Source organism: Chaetodon auriga, chromosome 21 (assembly GCF_051107435.1).
Source record: "Chaetodon auriga isolate fChaAug3 chromosome 21, fChaAug3.hap1, whole genome shotgun sequence".
Classification (NCBI taxonomy): Eukaryota; Metazoa; Chordata; class Actinopteri; order Chaetodontiformes; family Chaetodontidae; genus Chaetodon; species Chaetodon auriga.
In genome coordinates, this window is record NC_135094.1 from 7,406,101 (window position 1) to 7,428,835 (window position 22,735).

The 22,735-nt window shown below is 43.3% G+C and overlaps 1 protein-coding gene across 2 annotated transcripts in view; it reads left to right on the forward strand.

Annotated features, from left to right (window-relative positions):
• Positions 1-22,735, forward strand: part of ptprn2 (protein tyrosine phosphatase receptor type N2) — a 122,896-nt gene that overhangs the window by 21,210 nt on the left and 78,951 nt on the right. Inside the window, exons 3-10 of one of the 2 annotated variants that reach the window (XM_076761378.1) lie at positions 879-992; positions 8,027-8,283; positions 10,643-11,096; positions 11,240-11,533; positions 11,793-11,833; positions 12,363-12,787; positions 15,401-15,487; positions 21,144-21,223. In XM_076761378.1, coding sequence (XP_076617493.1) covers positions 879-992; positions 8,027-8,283; positions 10,643-11,096; positions 11,240-11,533; positions 11,793-11,833; positions 12,363-12,787; positions 15,401-15,487; positions 21,144-21,223 — 1,752 coding nt within the window. The remainder of the gene's footprint in view (positions 1-878; positions 993-8,026; positions 8,284-10,642; positions 11,097-11,239; positions 11,534-11,792; positions 11,834-12,362; positions 12,788-15,400; positions 15,488-21,143; positions 21,224-22,735) is intronic. The other variant, XM_076761379.1, reaches the window with a different exon arrangement.

Here is a 22,735-nt window from a genome sequence, read left to right on the forward strand (position 1 = left end):
GATGACGTTTAAATAGTTGAAATAAAAAAGTGAATATTCCTCTTCCTCACTCTTGGTGCAGAGATGAAGCTGGACATCTCTTGGTGTCAAAATGTTGCCCGTGTCACTGAGCATCAATCGGACCATTGATGTTTCCTGCCATTGTCCGACATCTTGGGGCTAATTAATGGGATGCTGTGGTGCGTGACAACGTGTTGATTCACATCATTAGATCCCGTCTAATCACAGTGGCATCGTCTCGCATACTCTCACATGGTAGTATGCATGATTGCACACACACATACACACAGATAAGATGGCCCGGATCGAATCTGCAGGATTCATCTCCAGAGATCATCTGTGCGGTGGAGTTTTCATTTAGTGAGTGTAGCCAACAAGATGCATGGATTTATCTCTCCAGCTGAAAGAAGGTGACAACGCAGGTCATTTATATTCCAGGCATTACATCTGCACACTGCTTTCTGACCCCATGAGCCTCAGCATCCTTCTGAGGTCTAGACCAGCCACTGAATTATGGGGCTGATAGGGACTATGTGGCGTGGGTTGCCTGGCAACCTGTATTGAGTGAGGCGGGAGGCCTGCTGATAGGGAGATTACCAGGGTCCCTGATAAAGTCCTTCCTGCCATGAACGGCTGCTTATCGTGGTGCTGTCAGAGAAAAAATGTCAGCTATTAGCTCCCCCAAAACAGGCAGTCAGAGGTACGGAGACACTGCAGGTGCCACACGCCGTTACAGCATTTCAACTGGGAGACGTCGTTTGTCCAGAAACATTTGTTACGTCTTTCTAATGTGTGATTCTCACATTCAGCTATGAAAGCGTGTCCCTCATGAACCTGTTTTCACTGTTTTCACTGTTTCCTCTTTCCTTTTTCCGTAGATGGAGTGTTTGGAAGGTGCCAGGAGTTAGCCCGTGCAGACCTGTACACGTACGATATTTCTTCCTCCGCTCTGCAACGCCTCAGGATCCTGCTACAGAAACTGGCGCACAGAGGTACACGCTGCCCGTTTGCCTGTCCGTCTTTGTCCGAGTGCCTTTTATTTTTCTGTCCGGCAGCCGTTATCAGTCATGTACAGGGCTTACAGCAAATGCCTGTCAACTACTATTGTGTGAAGCAAGCCAAATAAGCCAAGCTGTCTCTTTGGCTAGCACAGCATAGCGCCATTGAGCCAGAACAGGTCATTTGACTCATAGCGGCCCATTGTTTTGCCATCATCACCTAACTCCAGCAGCCAGTCTAATTGGCTTGTATGTGGTAGGACATTTAGAGCTAATTTTGCGGATGAGTAACTGTGAGGTGTGCAGTGTAATCACATCAGACAGTCTCTCCTACTCAATCAGTGGCAACAGCTATTGTACTTGTTATAACAGGTTGCATCTTCACGGCCATATAGTGCATTTACAATAAGATGTCTTCATTACAGAAAGGACTATATAGCTCACTGTGAATGAAGTTACAGCAGGGATTTCGAGAGTCAGTGGTTTAAGTTCCCCGACCTGGTGCCACGCTTGAGTCATGCTGAGAGTTTAAAAGTCTCATCACCTCAGTTTTGTCATGTTCTTATGGCTTATTTTATATTGATGTTTCATACTGGCCGTGGTCGACGGCGCTTCTTCTTCATCTTCTTCTCGCTGATGGTTTTTACTGTGTGAACAACAGCTAGAAATGACTGAAGCCTGCAGGCAGTCTGCTGTTAGAGATCCATTGCTGGAACTGCTAAACAAATGGCTCTGGCATGTTTGTTTCAACAAGTAACGAAAGCACTCTTGGAAAGAATATTTTCTGTCCTTGACATGCCAACAATTCAGTGAAAAATGGCTTGACTTAGGAAGTTTCCAGCAAAGAAATATGTACTTTGGTACATATTATTATTATCACTGTTATTATTACTTGGGATTGAATTTCACAGTTTTCTTCTCAGTCAACGATTTCTTATAAGCTCAAAATCCAACTTATAATTAGTACTAATTTCATAGTTCTTTCCAGGAAAGTCAGAAAATTATTAATGAATTTGTCGGGAAATTGCAAACCCGTAAAATAAAATGTTTCTTTTTTTCTCTACACATTTTCTCCACAATTTAGCTGCCTGTAACTGCAGTCATAACCCACCAGGGGGCAGTAGACACCTTTAACACAGACCGTGACCACAAACACCAGCTTTCCAAACATAATTGGCTTTGCAGGCCACTCTGAGCTTAATATCTTTTAACAGGCGTGAACCAGTGTTGAAAATCATTAAGAGTAAGCAGTCGGCCAGAGGAAATAAAAAAAAAAAGAGAGAGAGAGAGTAAAAAAATCTGTGATGAATATTAAGCCAGGCGAGACCACACATTCATTCTAATTACTGCTTAGAAATAAACAAATGAGAGTGAGGAGGATGAGAAGAGATCTGGTGTGTAATTTTTTTTCCTGCTTAATTTTAAGGGTGTTTAATTCTTTAGATGCTTTTCATCACGAGCCTCGTTCCCTGACCTTGTGTTTTTAGACGCCCGTTTACAGACGCTGCAGACATGACATCATCACTTTGAATCATTCTCCCTTTTCTGTCTTGTAGAATCACATCCACAGACACAGAGCATTATCTTCGGATGAGTCCACAATACACTGTTAATGCTCGGTGGCACGTTATTCTTATCAGCTCAACAGCTATTGAAGTGTCATCTTTGAGATGTGCAGGACCCTTTTTTTTTGGGCCCATTGTACTGTAACCTAAATTGAAGAGATGACGGGGAAAAACGGGGAGGAACATCAATGGAATCGATTTACAATCCTCTTTATCTTGCATCAGAGACGCAGGTAGAAATCACACAATCTCTGCTCACTGCACAACACCAATGTCATTCAGATCAATAGGAATTGACCCTTGCACAAAAGGGCTTGGGTTGTCTGGATGTGTCCCCATAGGCAGAGCACACTGTCTTCTATTAAATTTTCACTACAATACCTTCTGAATGCGAGGCCCTGTCATCCAACTGTAAATGACTTTTATATTACACAGCATCCAAAGCTAAGCAACTTTAGTATTCACCATGTGCAGCCACAGTGTGTCTACACATTTCATAGCCCAGACTGCTGTCATATTTCTTGGGAGTCATTATGGCTCTGCTAAATGTGTGCGTGTGTCTGTGTGTGTTTGTGTGTATGTCTGTATGTCTGTGCAAACTGGGATTACAAGCACAAGAGCTAATTCAGTAACTATAGTGTATTAATTTGATGCACAATACATTAAAATGATGGACCTTTTAATTAAACATTTTGCTACACTTTGCCCCTGAACAGCAATTGTCCAATCAGAGCTTAGCATCCGTTACTAAGCACGACAGGTCTGTCTGGCTTTGGATTTTACTAAAACCAAGAACAGAACTGCAAATCTGGATTTAACTTTGCATTTATGTGCTCTGTTGCGAGATGCAAATATTAGCAACCCTTACTGAAGCTTACTACCTACAGTAGTAACCTAGCATTATTCACAAAGGTATGGGTATTTGATTAGCTAACTACATTGGGTTTGCAAGTTATGTTACCTGCTCATGATTCGAACATCCACCTTATGTGAGCCAAGAGGCTACTACACCAGAGGGTAAGGTTAGTGGACGTTTACACTCCTACTGTTATCCAAGTATGGTTTTTCATCCTGAGTATTCAAACCACCAAGGTTTATGATAGAACAAATAACATTTTAATTATCGCCATGTCTATTTACAATACAGTACTACAGCTAACCAGCTCTACCGTGCCTTGACATACATGGACAGTGTTGCTCTTGATAAGCCCGTGAGGATGCTAACTTTTGCCTGGGACAAGTAGCATTAGCCTTGACCTTTTACCATGATATCACGTATGTAGCCATTGTGTGTAAAATTAAGAAGCATCTAGAGGCTTCTCGCTTTAAAACAAAACAGCTCATGGAGTTTTAGGATTAGCATTAGCTCATGCTAGCTAGCAACACACATTATTCAGTCAACAAACCCCACAGTTACCATGTAGAAATGATAGTGGCTCCATCACTGTCTTGGCAGTGTCTGGCTCTGCCAAACTCCCGACTTATCCAGAAATGATCAAAGAGGTGGAGCGTGGGTGGAGCTGAGGTGGACCGAATGAAGCCCAGTTGCAGAAACCTAGCGGCTAACAGTCGCTCAAAGCAGCCACACCCATGATTATGAATATTACTTTAAGCCTTAACAAAACTTTAATGAGTGAGTTATATAAAGGCTGTTCTCATGTACAAGAAATTAGCTATAGAAACCAAAGCAGTTTTTTTTTTGTACCAGACTGTAAACATGGTTATTTCTGCATTTTAATGTGGGGGTCTATGGGCTTGCTTTTGGAGCCAGCCTCAAGTGGTCGTTCGAGGAACTGCAGCTATTGGTGCTTCCACATAAGCTTCGTATTTCAGTCAAAGGGGCTGGAGTTGCCGCTTGGGTAAATCTCATCATTGTAAACTGGTTATGTACCACCATGCCAGAATAGAAAGCTTGACATGCAAAGCAACAGTGTGTATGGGGTGGGGGGTGGGGGGGCTTAGTGAACGATCAGTTGGGACCGCAAGACCGATGAAGGTTAATTCTGCTTTTTTGAACTGGTTATTGTCATATTTTTCCATCGCCGGTCAAGCTCCATACTCTCAACTTCAGAAAGCATCATGTCAGAAAGTAACCCTGGTGTTCTTGATATACCACGTTAGACTACACTAACGTGCAGTCGATTGACCTCCTGACCCTGTGCAGAGCGGTGGATACTCCTGTAATACAGACAAGTGAAGTAAGATGATGCGTTGTGACATTTGCATTAGCTCCATTGACAGGAAGCGTCAGTCAAGGGGAATCAGTGACCATAAACTGACATTGTCACTCCAGTGCTACTGAAACCGCATGTTACTCCCACTTCCTGCACAAACATGTTTTCTTTGACAGACAATCAACAAAAAACTATTGTTGTTCCTCCTCATATTCTGCTCTGTCTGTTCCTTGACAACCTTACTCGTGCTGGAGAGAAAAGAAGTCAGACACAGATACGCTCGCGCACTAACATGCCATGTGAAAACAAGAGTGCCTTTATTGAACCATGCAGTGTGAGTCCATGTCTGTGAAGGGGGCAGGATCGTTTCAAAGAAACCTGCTGCAGATTTTTACTCTGAGAAAAATGATTTCCACCTCAGGAAAGTAATTGTTTGTGTCCTCAGAGATGTTCACCACTTGTTTTGCAGTAATGCCAATGTGTGTATTACTTCAGTAGATTTGGACAGTGTGGCAATGCATATTATTGTGGTCCTCAGTAGGCATTCGCTAGCACAGAATACAATAACACCTTTAACCTTCCTGACTTGCTCGCCGATCAGTCATTACAAACTCACACTGTGCAGTCAAACTTTGTTCAAACCCTCAGAACTTTATTTTGAATTCTGGTGGAGATCCTGAGGTCTCCGAAGATACCAAATATATCTGGCTGGATTTGGGGGAAATGTGTGTAAAATAATGCACAAGATATCTAGAATATTCCCATTTTAAGAAATAGCACAGCCTCAAAAACATGGAGTTGTGGGTTTGAATATTTCTCGACTCTAAACATAATACAGCTTCAGTGAGGAGCTGCAACGCGACTATAAGATGAGTTTCTCCTAATATAAAACTGCATAAGGGTAAAAAATGTATGTGTAAGTATGTAAAGAAGATGGAAACATATTCATATTTGTGGATCTGCCACGCCATTTCACAGTTGGTTTTATTTTCATGTCAAATGTGGATTGACACATTGCATTTTGACTAATTAGGTAGAACTTGCTGCTAAATTATTCACGCTGTCTTCCATTAATGCCTTTAAAATCAGTCGGTGGACAGAAGTAAAGGAAAGGGGAAAATCTGCATTTCAAAAACACCAGATGAAACTACAAGACGTGTAGACTGGATCCCATCTAATAGGCTTTGAATATTTAGGAGCACCCCTCCCCTCTCTCCCTCTCTCTCTGTCACACAGAAAACAGACAGGAGGCCAACAGAAATATCTTGCTTGTTTGAAAGCTGTTGCGCTAATGGCAAGGCGTTAATTAACTGAGGCATTTGCCTGAGACGGCATGCTATCCTTAACAGGCAAAAACCGGCAGCACTTGGTGATGGAACCTGCTCTTTCTCCGGACTTACAGATGAATTTGCATGACATTTAGCTCCTCAGTGCCAGGATAATCAGCTGAGAGGTTGATTGAGAGGAATTCAACCGTAAAGGCCCCACTACTTTTCTTCCTGACTTTTTCCTTTACAAAATGGCTCACTTTGAGGCTGTAATTTGCGCTTGCATACCTTTTCCCTCAAGTGTGCCCATCACAGACACACAAAACATGGTATGTATGGAAATGAGTGCATCCCCCAGGAGACGGAGGGGATAGAGGTGTCACAGTCAATGAAGCCAGCCTCATCCTGTTGCGGCGCCATCGCACTCTGAACCTGTTTAACCAGCTGCAGTTATCCGCAGGTACCATATGGATCCTTTAGGGCTGAAGTCAGACCTGATTTCCCCATCGCGACTGATGATAGCGTAAATGATCATCACCATGCTGATATATAACAAGTATACACCACATCGGTTAAGCCACGGGTAGTTAACCGTCATTGTTGTACGGATGGATGGCTGCGTTCCAGAACAGTGACAACATACGCTGCTTTGTGCTCCATTCAGCGCTGCCAAGAATGACTGGAGGCATCTGTAGCTGCTCTGCATTGCTCAGATCCTCATCTGGTGCTTATGAATATCCCATGAATATACCCAGTGTCTATGGGTGAGAAACCAGGGTAATGAAGACATTCTGTGGCGTTGATACATTCATTCTTTCATATATGTTTAAGCCCAGGCTTTTAGTTTATCGCTCCATATATGTCCATGTCATTAAGAGCAGCATGGTTTCTTTAGATGGGTCCGGTAAAGGGTCAGGTATGTGGCTGCTAGGAATCCGAGCCATGGCTGCAAGGTAATTACAACTTTGTCATTAAAAGGTGGTTCTGCACTGGTATGAAGTGTGGTCAGTGGCTCCTTTAAAAAAAGTATATCTTTGGTATTTCTGTGCTCTTTGCCGATGGAATGCTGGGCCTCTTGGCTCATTGGGAATGGGGCCATGTTTTGGGTATCTTTTTTGCTTGGGTAGCTCCATCTGGTCCTGGCACCACTGCGCTTTGCCCCTGCCCAGGAGTTCTGCATCCCAACTATGTGTTGGCAATTAGCAGAGATGTTGGCAAGGCGTCAGGCCGCAGTGTGACATTCTCCCTGGGCTTGTTGACTGGCTGTGTGTGTGTGTACATGTCTGTGTGTGTACGTGTGTGTGAATGTGTAGTCATGGCTTCCTTTGAATGTGTCGTCATTGAAGCCCTCCTCCACTTTACCATTCTGATTCATCTTTGCAGTTTTGTTTACCTTGTAAAGCTGAGAGAGCTATGGACAATCTCCCCAAGTTAGAGGACATACACACTGTACAGTCACCGTTTACAGACATACTGTCCCAAAGAGAAACTTTTCTAATCATATTTAGTAATATTAGTCTCAGGGTAAAAGTCAATTTTTCAGTAATTGCATACCAGCCATCCTTTGTTGTTTGCATGCAGCTCTTTCCATGTGATGGCAAAGTATTTTAAGTTCATCGGAGCGATCCAAGACTTCCAAATGTTTTAATTTCATCTCTTTTCCAATGTCAAGCAATAGTGCACTAAAGAAAATTACAAGAAAAGCCCAGAAAGTATTAAAATGGTCAGGCAGTGTGCCTCCAACATTCATTTTGTCCCTGGAAACAACTCTGGAGTCACAAAATATCAATAACTGAACTCTTGCCAGGAACTTGAGTTGGTAGTTTTAGCCTAGCATATATTATTCCAGTCATCCTCAGTTATCTCCAGGCCTAATTCTCTTTACTACCTCTGAGTTTGTCGTTAATTTTGTATTTTATGGTATAATTTAAATATTGTTTGACCTGGAGATATCCACAGAAATCTTCTATGTTCAAGGTTATTTTGAAGTGAGAGGTCCACCATGTCCCTTTTGTATCCAGGTTTGACATGGCAGGACGACATCACTCAGCAGGTCATCTCTAGAGAGCTTTCCAAGCTGAGGAACATCCCTCTCCGCCATCGGGCCACACCTCCCAGCCCCCTGACCGCCTACAGCAGCTCCAGAGACAGGAAAGCGAGGCCTGCTCAGGCAGAGCTGAACAGAAACATTCAACAGTACCTGACCGGCCTGGGCTTCCTGCCATCGTCCGAGGTCGATGCACAACCGGGGATCCAACAAGAGGGAGCCGGCGTTCAGGTAAGACTCGTAGCAGTTGCTGGTATTGGAGCAGATTAGACAGGTGTGAGTCATGAAAAAATGCTATATAGCTGCATTGTGGGAAATGTAGTATCTGGTGTTCTTGGATCAGAATCTATTCCAGAGACACCAAAAATCAAGATGTCGCAGCCTTTTTTGTAATCCGTCTCTGGCTGCCTCAACTTTCAAGGAAGTGACATATTAAATAGCTGGAGACCTTTAACAAACTGTATTTAAATGTCATAATGTCACCACGTGGCTCGAAATATGGCACAAAGGTCTAGATTTAAGGCAAGAAATACACAAAGTAAACAAAAAAACAAAAAAAAACAAAAACATGTTTCCACTGGCTAAATTATGGACGGGCCTCTTCCTATTCCTTTTGAAAAAGAGTCAACGTCTTTTGCGGGGGTCTCCCTCTTGTCCCTGCACATCTTTTGTTTTTGCCTCTCTGTCTTCTCCTCCTGCTCCCACTGAGCAGGGACCCTTTTACACAAAGATCTTCCATCACCTCTTTACATTATTCAGTCCTCATATTTAGGGTGGAACCCCAGCTTTGTGTGAAATGTGCTCTGCATCCGTCATTGCTGAGCCGCTTCCTGCTGCTGTGTCAGTGCAGCCATAATGCAAAGTTGAAGAGTTCAGGACCTTCCTTATTGATGAGACGAGGTCCTTTGTTGTGTAGTGTGATGGAAAAAAGCAAACATGGTTAGTATGAATGGCAGAGCACCCCCGTCTCGCTGTGCTAATGCCATTATGGCCTCTCAGTATGCCGGGCTTGGAAAGACTGACATTTTCTCTATATACATTTGAAGGACAGAAAATGGCACCAAGGGAGATAGCTAGTATTAGTGCAGCAGGGACATGGATAATAATGCTGCTCAGTGGATCGGGTATAGTGCATGTTGAATTGAAGCGTGGGTCCTTATGATTCAGATGAGAAGAATGATTTATCTTTCTCATGAAAAAACAAAATCACACATTTTGGTGCCAGTATTAATGCCAACTACAATGCCAAATGGTTAAAAGGCGTCTGTGTACCAGCGCATTGCAATGTAAACACTTAATTCATCATGTGTCAAATATAAATTTATTTGGCTAACTCTGAAATCAGATGACTTATATTTTTTTCTTTTTAGATAAGGGTTTGCTGCTACTTCTCTGACAGAAGGGATGTGCTTTTAAAGTTTGTTGTGTGTTGTGGGAATGCATGAAATTACTGTTTGAGTGACATTATCTCATCTATGATTTCCATAATGTAATTTCCAAGGGCAGTTGTCTTTGATCTCAAATCCCTATTCATATCCTGTCCTGTCTAGGCGAGTCCAGGTTGCTTCTCTTTTTATACTAAAACCTGTCACAACAATGCTGACCCAGCACAACCCATCTACTGTTCTCATGGGGGGAAAAAAAGCTATTGCAGAGCAGGAGCTAGGTTGAAGATTAATCACTTGAATGTTGTCACTTTAGCTTTGCAGAAATGAACAAATCTCATAGCTACGAGCCATGCTAACAGCTCTGTTAGGCTGTACTTGGTCAGTGCTTTTATGCTAAACGTTAATTTTAGCATGCTAGTGTGTTCACATTGAAAATGATAACATGCTTGTTTAGCAGATATAACGTTTACTGTGTTCACTGTCTTAGTTAGTGTGTTAGCATGCTAGCATGTTCACGGTGACAATGCTAACATGCTGATGTTTAGCGGTTATGTTTACCAGTTTCACCATCATAGTTTTGCATATTAGCATGCTAACATGTTCATAGTGATACTGTTAACATGCTGATATTTAGCAGGTATAATGTTTACCCTGTTCATCTTCTTACTTTAGAGTGATGACATATTTTCAGTGACAATGCTAACATACTGACGGTTAGTGGTTATAATGTTTACCAGATTCACCGTCTTAGTTTAGTGTGCTAGCATGCTAACAGTTAACAGTGACAACGTTAACATGCCAATATTTAGCAGTTATAACGTTAATCAGATTCACTATTTTAATTTAGCGTGTTAGCCTATTAACATGTTCACAATGCTAGTGCTAACAAGCTGATGTTTATTGGGTTTAATATTTACCATGTTCACCTTCTTATCTTAGTGTGAAAGCATGTTTAGTGATAAGTGACCAAAAAAAAAAAAAAAAAAATCACTAGGATTCACCCTTTAGGGACCATGAATGTCTGTAATTTCAAGGTAATTCATTCAATGGTTGCGGAGATATTTCAGCCTGGACGAAAGCAGTGAATCGATTTTCAGGCCTTCAGTCATCCCCAGTGCCACATCGCTTGCTAGCATGGCTAAAAATTATGTTTGACATATTAACAATGCTCTAATGTGCTAAGTGACCACCTTCTGTTATAGAATGGAGACGTCAATTCTGATGATCGTTTGGAGGCCAGCCGGTCAAAACCACAGCAGGGCTGGAAGGAGACTACTCTCTACAGCATTCATAAAGGAGATGGGCAGCCTCCACTCACCAAAGTCTTCACCCAGAGTGGAGAGGGCAGACACCCCAAACTCAGTACAACCTACTCTAACCAGGACTTGGGAAGGAGCAAACTGCTGTCTAGCCAGCTGGAACGGCTTCTTGCAGAGGTACCAAGCACTCAGCAGGGAGCCCCAGGTGGCAAGGCTGCATGGCCCAAAGGGAAGCTCCACTACCTCAGCTACATCCGACCAGCTCAGAGTGACCACACAGAGGCGCAGTCTCAGATAGCTTTTGGCTCCAAAACCCAGAGGCCCAATCTAGACAAACTTCTGCTCAAGGCTGGCTCAAACCGACTGACCCCCAAAGAACCTCTTAGTGTCACGGACGGTAAAATCAGCTTTTTAGTTGGTTGTTATAAACATTTCACACCCTGGCTTTCTATATTTACCACCAGTATGCCTTGTTTTTTAGGGTTTTTGTTCTCTTCTTAGTATGATTGTGGTTCTTATTCTTCTGTCTTCCCTGTCCAGAACAATTCATCCAGAATATGGTGAACCAGCTGGGAAGGCACAGCATCAACATGGAGGCTTTGATGGGCAAAGACCTGGACCAGCTGGCTGAGGTCATCACAGGAACGCTGCAGGAGGTGCACGAGAAGCGGCCTGTGGTTGAGGCCCAGCCAGAATCTGGAGCCGCTGTCTCCAGGGGGGGCAAGGAGGGTAACAGGGAGCCACTGGCAGCCATGCAACTGAATCAAGACCAAGACCTGAAATCAGACAAAGGGCAGGATCTAAACCAGAAAGACAGACTAAAAATGAAACAAGGTGCACGTTTTTTCTGTTGAGAAAGAGAATATAAGCTGGCAATATTTGGAGTAGTTATGTGTTTATTTTCTGTCAAAGACACAAGTCTAAATTTATAAATGCTTTGATAATGCTTTGTCTGTATGATCCTCATAGAAAGTGCTGCCAAATGTATTTTTGAGTCTTTCATTTTTAGTCATAACTGCTTTTGCTTTGCTAAATACAAAAGAGAACTTGAGTTTTCACACAATCTGCTCACATACATTGTGTTTGTTTCCAGGCCAACAAATAGACGGTGCAGACAAAGAGCCTGTTGACAAGGTGAATTTAAAATTACTCTGCTCAGCCAACAAATTGGTTTCTCAGGGAGCGAGACATGTCCAGACTTACACTTTATTCACTTTTGAATGCTACTTCAGATCGGGATGATTTCAAAGTTGTGCAGACCAACCCTTACTTTTAATTTATTAGTTCTCAAAAGCAAACTCACAAGTGCAGGAACTTTAAAAGCAACATGAATTAAACTAGTTTTGCATGATGCTGTAAATCTTTTGTTTAACTTAAAGTAAGTAAGCTAAGCTACTTGATGCGCCCTTTAATAATTTGTAAAGAAAAAGGATGTCATCAGACCTTGGACCAGCACTCAGACATAGAAATGTCAGTGAATGCAACACAAATTCATACCTTTTCAGTGACTGAAAGAATTTAGGTCTCTATTCAGGATGCTAATTAATTTTTCCTCAGTACTTAATAAAGTCTCTGAAAAGCAAGGTAAAAGTAGTATACAGGTAAAATGAAGCAGAAAAAGCTTTGACTATTCTGAAGAGACATCTTCTTTGATTCAACACAGCATGCAGCCTTCTTCTCCAAGCTGCTGGACTACCTCAACCTGCAGCCCTTCGGTAACGCGCCAGAGGTCAACATCAGGCCACCAGCTCCCCTCCAGAAAATGGTCGGGCTGGAGAGTGTCCAAAGCCGGACGACGCAGGGACAAGTTCTTGTTCCCCACTACTGGGAGGAGAAGACTCTGGCTGTGCCTGCGAAGGAGGTCTCCTCCCTGCGATTAACCGGTGGTGCAGAGGGACCTGACGCTCAGGTGGACTCAGAGATCCAGAGGTGGATGCAGGGGCATCAGGCTCCAGCAGGGAAGAAGCAGCTGGAGGAGCCGCAGAAGAAGGACATGAGAGTCAAAACTCAGCTGGTCCACGTGGGGGTGAAGGAGTTTTCCAGCAGAGGGAAGGACAGACACTTTGGCTACATTATCACCGGCTCAGAGTGAGTTTGATTCAACTATACAGTAAAACATGTTGATATAAGCAAGATTCTAATCTGAGTTGAATTGAATCATGACCGATTAGACGCCTTTTATTAGAATCTTAGACATTTTATTCTGTCAGCATTTGATATGATGTGTACTTTTCCCAATAAAGATAAACAATAATTAAAAACATTGCTTAGAAAACAGCATTGCACTGAATTTTACAGTACAGAGAGACATGCTGTGGCAGCTGTCCAGGACAACATTACAGATGTAGGCTTGCAAACACTAACAACGGATTGATCTCCTGCATGCCTAAATCCTGCTTTACCTTAGTCATCGTCCTCGAAAACACACACGCAAAAGACATCAACAACAATCTTGTAAAAGCTACTCTCCTATTTTTAAGTGGTTATTATAAACTGACTTGATGGTGTAGCTCACAGCTTCATATTATAGTTTATTGCTCCACTCAACAGTCGTCAGCTGCACTGTTGGACCCGTTTCAAGGCAGACTCATTTTACATACCTTAATACCAAGCATATATCTGCTTTGTTCGGTTACTTAAAACTGCCTTTAAGAGACGCAATTTCTGTCAAAACCGCCCACGTATTCACGTCTTTATGGAAAAGAATACTGTAGTTTGAGATCCTTAGTGTGTGCTGCACCTGATTACAATGGCGGGGATGATAAATCCCTCTGTGTGTGGGTATTACTGTGCCGTATTACGGCTTTAATGATGATACTTTGTCAGGAAGGGTAGCCAAGTTCTCTCTCTCTCCTTCGCTCTCACCTCTCAGTCAGCTCAGGCTCAGCAAAGATAAGTTCCTATCGACTGTGTCTTCGCCCGTGGCCTTCTCTCAAATCCCTTTATGGCGTTATCAAGTCCGGTGTCAGTGGGTTGTCCTTCACCTGTTCAACAGACGTAGGCTCATAAAGGTCCGATGGGCACAATCTGTGTCGCCTTATTGCCGCACGTATAGAAGTGCAGATTAAGATGTAAACACACGGTATAGTTGATTATATGGCAGGGGAAAGGAAACAGGTCACCTTCTGAATGAAACATCTTCACCCCCTCCTCCTCGTCTGTCCTCAGCCCACCGAGTGGACACCTATAGTTGGCCCATAGAGGTGTCTGCATTTGCTGCAGACCTCATGATTGCACGGTTGTTATCCCCAGCTCCTTCGCACCCTGCAGTGAGGCTACGCAAACCTGCTTATCTGACAGCTCCTGACATTGTGGTGGTGGTAGTGGGGGGTTTGGGGAACGGGGGGGGAAGTGGGAGGAAGGGAGGGAGTGGAAAGGTATGGAGAGAAGAGAAAGAGACAGAGAGAGAAACCCAAGGGGAAAAGTGCTAGCATCAACAACCAAGTCACTCCTGGAGCTCTCCAGTTGCTAGAATTACCGCAGAGGGATGCAAACGTGTCTGGAATTGCTTCGGCGAATCTTTAACTTTCAAAACCCCTCAAAAAGTGGAGAAAAAAAGAGCCACCCACTCTCTCAAAGGTGGAGTGAACCAGCCGCTCATGCACAGCACGCTGCTCTGTGTTCTGCTTGCCGTATTGTGTCAAATGTGGGCCAAACAAAACAACGTCTCAGCATCATTTTTAACTCCGATGATGTCTAATGATTGTACGTTTTTAACGCGGGAGGACGCTGAGAAAAAACATATAACTGATAATGCACTCAGTACCCAGTGCTGCATGGAATTGGTTCCCAGTTAATTTCCCATTACTCTGCTATGGAGTGCTCGGGAAAATTTGAACAATGTCTCATTATGATCCATGACTTTTTGCTGTATGTCACCTTGCAGTCACTTGGCAGTCTCAGTGATTCCAGGTTAAGCTGTCAGCAATAAAGTAGCTTTCTGTGTGTGTGTGTGTGTGTGTGTGTGTGTGTGTGTGTGTGTGTGTGTGTGTGTGTGTGCCCTTCTCATTTCCTCCATCCAGCGCATTGGCCTGCAGATTGCCTTTGTTTGGTCTATTTCCTTGGCGATTTACTCTCTGAGTGAGAGAGCAGCCACGGACTGAGCTGAGATGAGGCATGGCTTTATCAGACCACCATTACACTTCACCTCCATTCCATTTGCACCTTATTATTCTCATCTCACCGCGAGGGAGCGTGCGTGGCCGGCGTGTTTGTGTACTTTGTGTTATCATGTTTTACTTTGAGCGTACGTGCGCGCGGGGGAAAGAAAAAGCGAATGTGGGCGAAGAAAAAGAAGGATGAGGGAAGGAAAGGGAGAGAAAGGCACGTCCATATGATACAGCCATTACACCTCATGCAGGTTCCATTTGCACCTTATTGTTTGTCTCATTGCTGGAAAAAAGCGGGTGATTTACCAAGCCTGAAGAGGCAGCTGATCCCTTTTCCCTTGGCACAGCTCTTTGTGTGTTTGTTTGTGTTTGTGCGTGCCTTGTGTGTCTGCGAGTGTGTACATGTGTGCAGTACATCCATTCAGACAACCGTAGCTTTTGCTTGTGTGCAATGACCCATTTGTGGGTATGAATTGTGGCAGTATCTTCCTAAAAAAAATAGCATTTTAACGGCTGAATAGCTGTGTGTATCTCGTGTGGGTATGGACCTCTGAAAGTGACGCCCAGCTGTCTGTGTGCGTTTCTCCCCCAGCTCCCTCACCGCTGACCAGGGCTCGGACCTGATGGAACGGCTGACGCAGAGGCTGAACCTCCACGCCGCGGACCTCACCCAGCTCTCGTATGTACAGGCCCAAACATCCCGTACGGTCTCAAATAATGATTCACCTTGCCATTTACAAGTCATACATTGCATAAAGGATAATTGCCCCTTTTCAAAGCATTTGAAATGGTTTTGTTGTGTGCTTTTGAGCTCGGGGAAACAGTGAAGGTTGTCCAGACACGGCAAGGACTGTTTGTGAGAAAATTCTATGCCACACTGCCAGAGACTGTAGGCGTTTGTTGTTTTTCTGACCTTTTGGAGTGTTTGACTTCTCGCAGGGAGTGAAATCAGGCCTAATTACCTCCAGACACATACTGATGTCTCCATTGTATTCAAAACACTGCCTCGCCACTATTGTCACTGTGCGCCTTGTCAAAAAGAGAGCAGTCAAGCCATCAAACGATGCTCAGTTAGAGGCAGACAGAGGAAGAGAGAGAAAAGGAAGCAGCAGTGGATCGAGAGCTGGAAATAGAGAAAGTAGTCCAGCAGGAGGCGGTTAATATATTAATGAGCGGGCGAACTGTCCTTGAACCCAGGCTGGTTTGTGCTTGTACCATAGTTCTGCTGTACATTTGGTGTCAGACCATGTAGGAGGCAGAGGAGATGTGTTCGCCTAAGATCTGACAAGCCTTTCAAGACGCTCCTGCAGGAGAAGTGAAGTCTGGGTGGTTCAGTAACACCCGCAGCATATGAACACCAAAGCCGGCACAGTGCAGTCTGTGGCTGCACTGTAACTGTAGATACAGAGTATTCTGACTCAGATAATAGCTACTGAGAGGGTAAACTGTCTGACAGTACTCTGTAGTCTAGAGCTCAACGCTGAAAATACACAGTGACCTCAAAACAAATGCAACCAAAGAGACGTTATGATCTCCATCTTTTAATTCAAGCTTCTGATTTTGATGAGCAGGAACACCAGGACGTGTCACCGCGCTGGCACTGATTGAGTCAACCTTGTGATTACACCTGTCATTTCACATCACTCAGAAGCAACTCCTGATTGACATAATGATTAATGTCATTATCTGGATGCTGATGAGTAGCCAGTGACGTTATTGCTCTATGCAATTATTCATATGTCCGGTGGTGAAAGACGAATTCACACCCTTTACTCATGTGAAAGTAGTAGCACGACAATATAGTAATACTTAGGACAGCTCTAAGCCATACATTCAAAGTTTAGTTTAGAAGTTTTATCAGCAAAATATAGTAAGTATAAAAGTGCTCATTTTGCACAGCGTTAGAAATTTACTGTATATCACTGGCAAATTATTCCTGGTTGATGAAAAGGGCTCAGTGATAATTCAATATTATCCTTTTTACTTTCACTGGAATCTTATCATTACAATACAAACATACGTATTTTATCATTGTACAGGACTGACTTAAGATTCTGAGCAAATTTTAATTACATTTATTTTCATTATTACCTATGATTTCGCATACATTTGCTGTATTTTGGCATATATATGTTGTTGGCAGAACCCTCTAATATCGTCTTATTGATTCCAACAGTCTCATCCAGCCTCACAGACGCATCAACGCAGAGGTTTCCAAACACACAGACATGATACACATATTTTTAGATTCAGTGTTACTCACACTTTCTGAGGACGTCATTAACTCCAATGTCCTTTTACGAATAAATCCGCTAAGATATCATCAACCCAAGAGACGCTGCAGAAAGTGCCTGAGGAATCTCACGTTTTTAGGTTTTCTTAAGTATCAAATAATCCAGTGATAGTTGTCTGTACATCTGTGGCTGCATTGCAAGCAGGAACTACTAATAGCGAATTCGGCATACTTTTAATGGTTTAAAATTCATTTGTTTCTTCCCCCTTTATTCTTACTTTTCTTTTTTTTTGCGTTCCCCTGCTTCAGACTGTGTAGTTTCATACAAATAAGCATCATAGTTTAGCAGCAGATATGTAACAAGTGTAAAATCTGAATCTCCTAAGTGATTATAGTTTAGGTTTATGTGTAAAATAAGATAAAATGTACATACTGAAGTACACTACCTGATTAAATGCTGCATATTTCCTTGATCAGCTTTAATGCACGGTGCATTAAAGCTGTTAAGCCAGTGTGAAAGTCAGAGACAGATGCCTTAAATCAAGCTTTCACACTGTATTTCACCTCATATTGATAACAGTATTATATACAGAAGACAAACACAGAAAATGCCCTCTTTGTTGGGCTTGTTTACCCCTGTTCTCTTTCCTTTTACAAAGTAATGAAAATGCATTTGTGTAGAAGTAGCCAAGGCGGACGACGTGACGCAAACCCATTGTGCCTCTTGCTGCGTGACGACGGCAGGTGAGTGTTTGAAAGCCTCTGTCTGGATATGAGGCGGCTCGAGTACGAGAGCTGGGTCAGAGCGCGCCGCCCTGCTTCGGGGGCCGCTTGCTTCGCGCTCGCTCTGATGAGCCCTGATAGGAAGACTGGAGAAGAGATACTCAAATATGACAACAGGCAAGGCAGAGAGGAATTTCAGACAGAGAATATGAGAAGAGGAGGCTGAGGGTTTTTTCGATGTTGTTGAGATTTTCAGACGCCGCACACAATTATGTTCAAGCCTCTCGCTGCAGTAATCAGCGCGGAATATTCCCTTTTCAAAAGAGATTTGAAATAGCAGTTTTGGATGATGATGGGCTGGGGGGATGATATGTGCCTTTTTCAGATGACGTAAGTGCTTTGCTCGTCAGAAACACTAGGGGGAGTGGGATACACACTCACAAGTCCATCCTCACACACAGACTGTGCAGGCGCGCAAACACACACACACACTCCATGCCAATATCCCGCCAACCAGTCTGCACATACACACTCATCATGTCCCAGCAGCAGCGCCAATATGAAGTCCAAGCTTACGCATCCGATAACACAGGAGACAGAGTGAAGTCCTCCAGATAACTTATCTGTCTTAACTTCATCTCCCAACTGTGGTAGTGTTTCCCCCCTAGTATATTTAAATAGGGTTTGTGCAGCTTGGAAAAAAAAAAAAAAAAATCACGTCAGTTCAATTTGAGATGCATCGAGATCTCTGGCAGAATACGTTCATCCAGGAAGGATGGAGGCAGGGGTAAAGATTGTGGAAATATTGACATTTACGTGAGCAAACAGAGCCCAGGTGAAGGCATTAGAGAAGGACATATTTCTTTTCGAGCCGTGTGTGGGTGTATGTATGTGTGTGATCATGTTCACAAATGCATCGGTGCATGGTTGGGTCCGTCTGTCTGCCGGTGCCGGCTCATATATCGCCTCTGGCCGAGTGAGTGAAGCTGCCTGTGTAGCGGGCTGACTGATGGTGAGTGGGTCTGGGTCACGGCACTCTGGCAGTCTGATGAATCTCCCTCTCTGTTGTTCACTCTGCAGAGGCGCACTATAAATGTATGTACACTTTCCAAGACTTACAGTAAGTGTTAAGACACCGTGATGTACTGTAATGGCTTAGTGATTTAGAGCTGATGGAAAGATGGCACAAGTAGACATCTCAACTCGCCATTTATGTTCATATTGACTAATTATTATGGAAATTCAGGACTAACTATTGGCCTGTATCCATCTTCTCTCTGTCTTTCTATAAGTTCGTTATTATTCAACAACCCTGATTCTGAAAAAGTTGCAACTGTGCAAAACATAAATTAAAAAGAATGTAATAACTTCGTAATCCTTTTTGACATATGCAATTGAAAACAGTACGAAGACAATATATTTAATGTTTTACCTCATCAAGTTGGGACAGAACCAACTAAAGACTGGGAAAGTTGTGGGATGCTCCAAAAACACCTGCTTGGATCACCAGAGTTAATTTGTCATTGCATCAAAATGCTGTGAAGTCTATTCAAATCCACAGTATCTGCGCCTAAACTGTATTGCCATGCAACACTAATGAAACAAAAACCAGAAATTGTTTTGAGGCGAAATGAATGGAAATCAATAGCTAGCTGGAAAAGCATATCTACGATCATAAGTCCTTGGGCTAAAACATGGTAAAAGAGTGGTATGGTCTTAAAAGGGAAGATTCACTCCAAAAAAAATCATATTATCAGGCGAAGTCTGTCTTTTATTGAGCCCAGAAGTCTTATTTTCCTGAAACAAGTGACAAAAACTGCCGGTGCTTTATGATTATGTCGGCCTGTTTCAAGCACAAATCAATCTGGAAAACAATTTTCCACAAATGTCAGTATATTGAAAAATACAGAATAGGGCTGCATTAGAATCAAGAAAGAGACTCGATTCTGTGAAATTATTCAAACAAGTAATGTGTTGGAGACAGGCTGAAATATGCTGACCTAAAAGACAAAAGGTCCTTGATAAGATGCAGATTCTCACCGTGTGGAGCACATTTTAAAAGCCTCGCTAACGAACTGTGAACCAGCTTGGGAGAGTGATGCATGTGACTCCTGCATTGATCATGTGCTCTCTCATGCCAGGTGTTCATCATCCATACCTCAGATATCACTGGTTTCATTTTGATTTTGACAAAACTCGAGCAAAATGATCTCACTGCTGCATTCCAGCATTCAGAGCTCTAATTGGCCCATTGGGGAACTACAATTACATCTCAAAACAAGGTGCCATGTTTGTTACTGATTGGCCCCGACAGGGTCTTCATCATTCATAGGGGGATGAAATGCTCATTGTTGCCTTGTTGAAACCTGCTTTGAAAGACAGCCCTCCCCAGGACTATGAAGTCACTCTGTATTTGTTCTCTTAGCTGTCAAAAATGCTCTTTTTTTGAGCTTCTTACAAAAATATCTTCATGTGGGATTTTAGTAGGTTACAGAAGACTTGAGTGTGATTTTGATTTTGCTTCAAAATTCGCAGTTAAGTACGCTGTTTTTCCTGACCGCTGCTGGGAGTTCTTACAGAGTCTGGTGGGGTCGTTAGATTTTATTTCATGGCCAACCTCAGGGACCTTCGATATTTATTCTGCTCCAGGGGGAGAAGTCTGTTGCTGACTCTTGACCAGACAGACGAGAATATAAGCACAGGGAGTACAGGCAGGTTATTGTAGTGAAAAGAAAACAAGGTGCTCAGCTGATGACTGCACTTTGGTCTTTGGCCAAATTCAAACTGAAAAAGAAAGAAGAATTCATGGTGATTGTATGCCTTTCAGAAATACGGCATCTGGTAGTTTAGCCTCTCTTTGCATCTTCACACCTTTTATTTGTGCATTTGTGCAAAGTCAAACATAAGTTAAAGAAGTTAAAGAAGATCAATACCAGTGAACATATAGCCAGCAGCTGCTCAGCTTAGCTTAGCAGAAAGACAGGAAAACAGGGGGAAACAGCTAGCCTGGCTCTGTCCAAAGACAACAAAATCCACCTAGCAGCACCTCTAAAGGTCACTATTTCTTAGCCGGGTGCAGAAACTTCCTGAAGTCTCCGCTGGGTGCAAAGAGTACATCACCCACGTTTTCACAGTCCCTATAGTTTTGCACTTAAAGCTGAAGGAAATAGACCTGAGGCATGAAAATAAGCCTTGGATTGCGTTTACATGCGCATAATGGTTGGTAAAAATGTGAGGTGTTATGCTGTGCCTGTAGACAGCTGGGGTGATTAACACAGGAGTGTATTTATTTGGTCAGGTGTGTTCAGATCAGCACAATTCCCAAAATGCCAAGCTATTCCTTTAAATTTCCTGCTCTCTCTTTGCTGTTTTCCTGCAGAGTTCTGGGCCCAGCGTTGACTTTCAGAATTGGCCCCAACCCCAAGAACGTGACCACCGCAGATCTGGTTCAAGTTGCAGGTACGAGCGCTCTATATTTTCCCTCGTATCACCTCTCACACAGTCATCCTGTTGACAGCCTTCATTGCGATTCATCTCATTTTCACTAGCCAGACCGTTCTGTCACCGTCTGTGCTTCAGCAAATGAGAACACAGATTAGTCTCTCCAGATACAGTAGATAGACTGGTGTTCATCTTGTTCAGACAAACCCCTGTCCCAAAGAAGATTATCAACAGAGTGCAATGACAGATGACCATCAATTACTGAGATGATGAGTCTGGTGTGCACACGTCTCCTGTCTACACACACGCACGCACACACACTTGGATACAGAGTACCAGATAGTTTATTTGGTCTCCTATTATATCCAACAGCCTGACAGGTTGAAACAGGTTTGCACCAGCCAATCAGTTAGAGTGTATCCTCTTTTGTGTGTCTGCGTGCGTGTGTGTGTGTGTCTGCGTGTGTGTATGCACTTGTTTGATGTAGACTGATGGAGAGCTGTCACCCACAGAAAGGAGGGTTGTCAGTATGCACTGCCTCCGCTCCCCTGTTCATTGTCTGCAGTCCGACCTGCCCGGCGCTGGTGTCGGTGTGTGCGCGCGCGATGCTTGTTGGATGTGTGTCGGTGTCCTTGCTTTGGTCGGAAATGACTTTCAGAAGCACAGCAATACTCCCAACAGTCAATATCATCCAATATCACCCCACTGGAATCAACATGTTGGTGTTGTTATTGGCTGAAATGTGTTGCTGCTCCGGTTTTTCAGCGCGGCGACATTTTTTGGCACCAACTCGTTTCCTATTAGGGATGTGCTGGATGACGGCTGATGATACAGATTTACCGCAAGGAAGGCTGGGCCGGGGGTTGAGCTTTGGTTCACTGGTTTCGTGCGTGATTTTTTTTTGCACATGTGTGTGCTTGTTGGATTAAAGTGTGTGTCTGTCTGTATCCCTCACTGTCGTCCCACTATTGCAATGTTTGTTTAACAAAATGATCAAATGAGCAAATAGCGCAGCGGCTGTAGATTCACCTCTTCAGCATGAGGTGTAATAATCATACTGTATCATATCATCCACTCCGTTCTTCTTCTTCTTTTCCGTCCCTTTTCTGCTTCCTCATCTCTTTTTTTTTTTTTTTTTTGCTCCTCTCTTGTGTGACTGACTTTGATGAGGTGGCGTGTGGCGAGAGCTAATGACAGGCATGAGCACGGCTGAAATGTCAGACCAAATGTTAAGTCAACATGATCATCAGCCTGACCCATGTTGATGAATTATGAACACAGCCCACCTGAATAGTGATTTGTAAAAGGCGACAGAAGGAGCTGATTAAACTTCTCGTGGTTCAGATGCATCGCCGCCGTCGCTCAGTCCTGACTGACTTTGGGTCCTGAAATGTGCTAAAAATGTAACTGTGTTTGGAGACAGCAGAGTGCTTAAATCATCTGTTTTGAACTACATGTGTGGCTCCACTGACCTTAGACTAAATCTTGTTAGGGCTTCATCTCCTGCGCCCCACCTCCTACCCCCCCCCC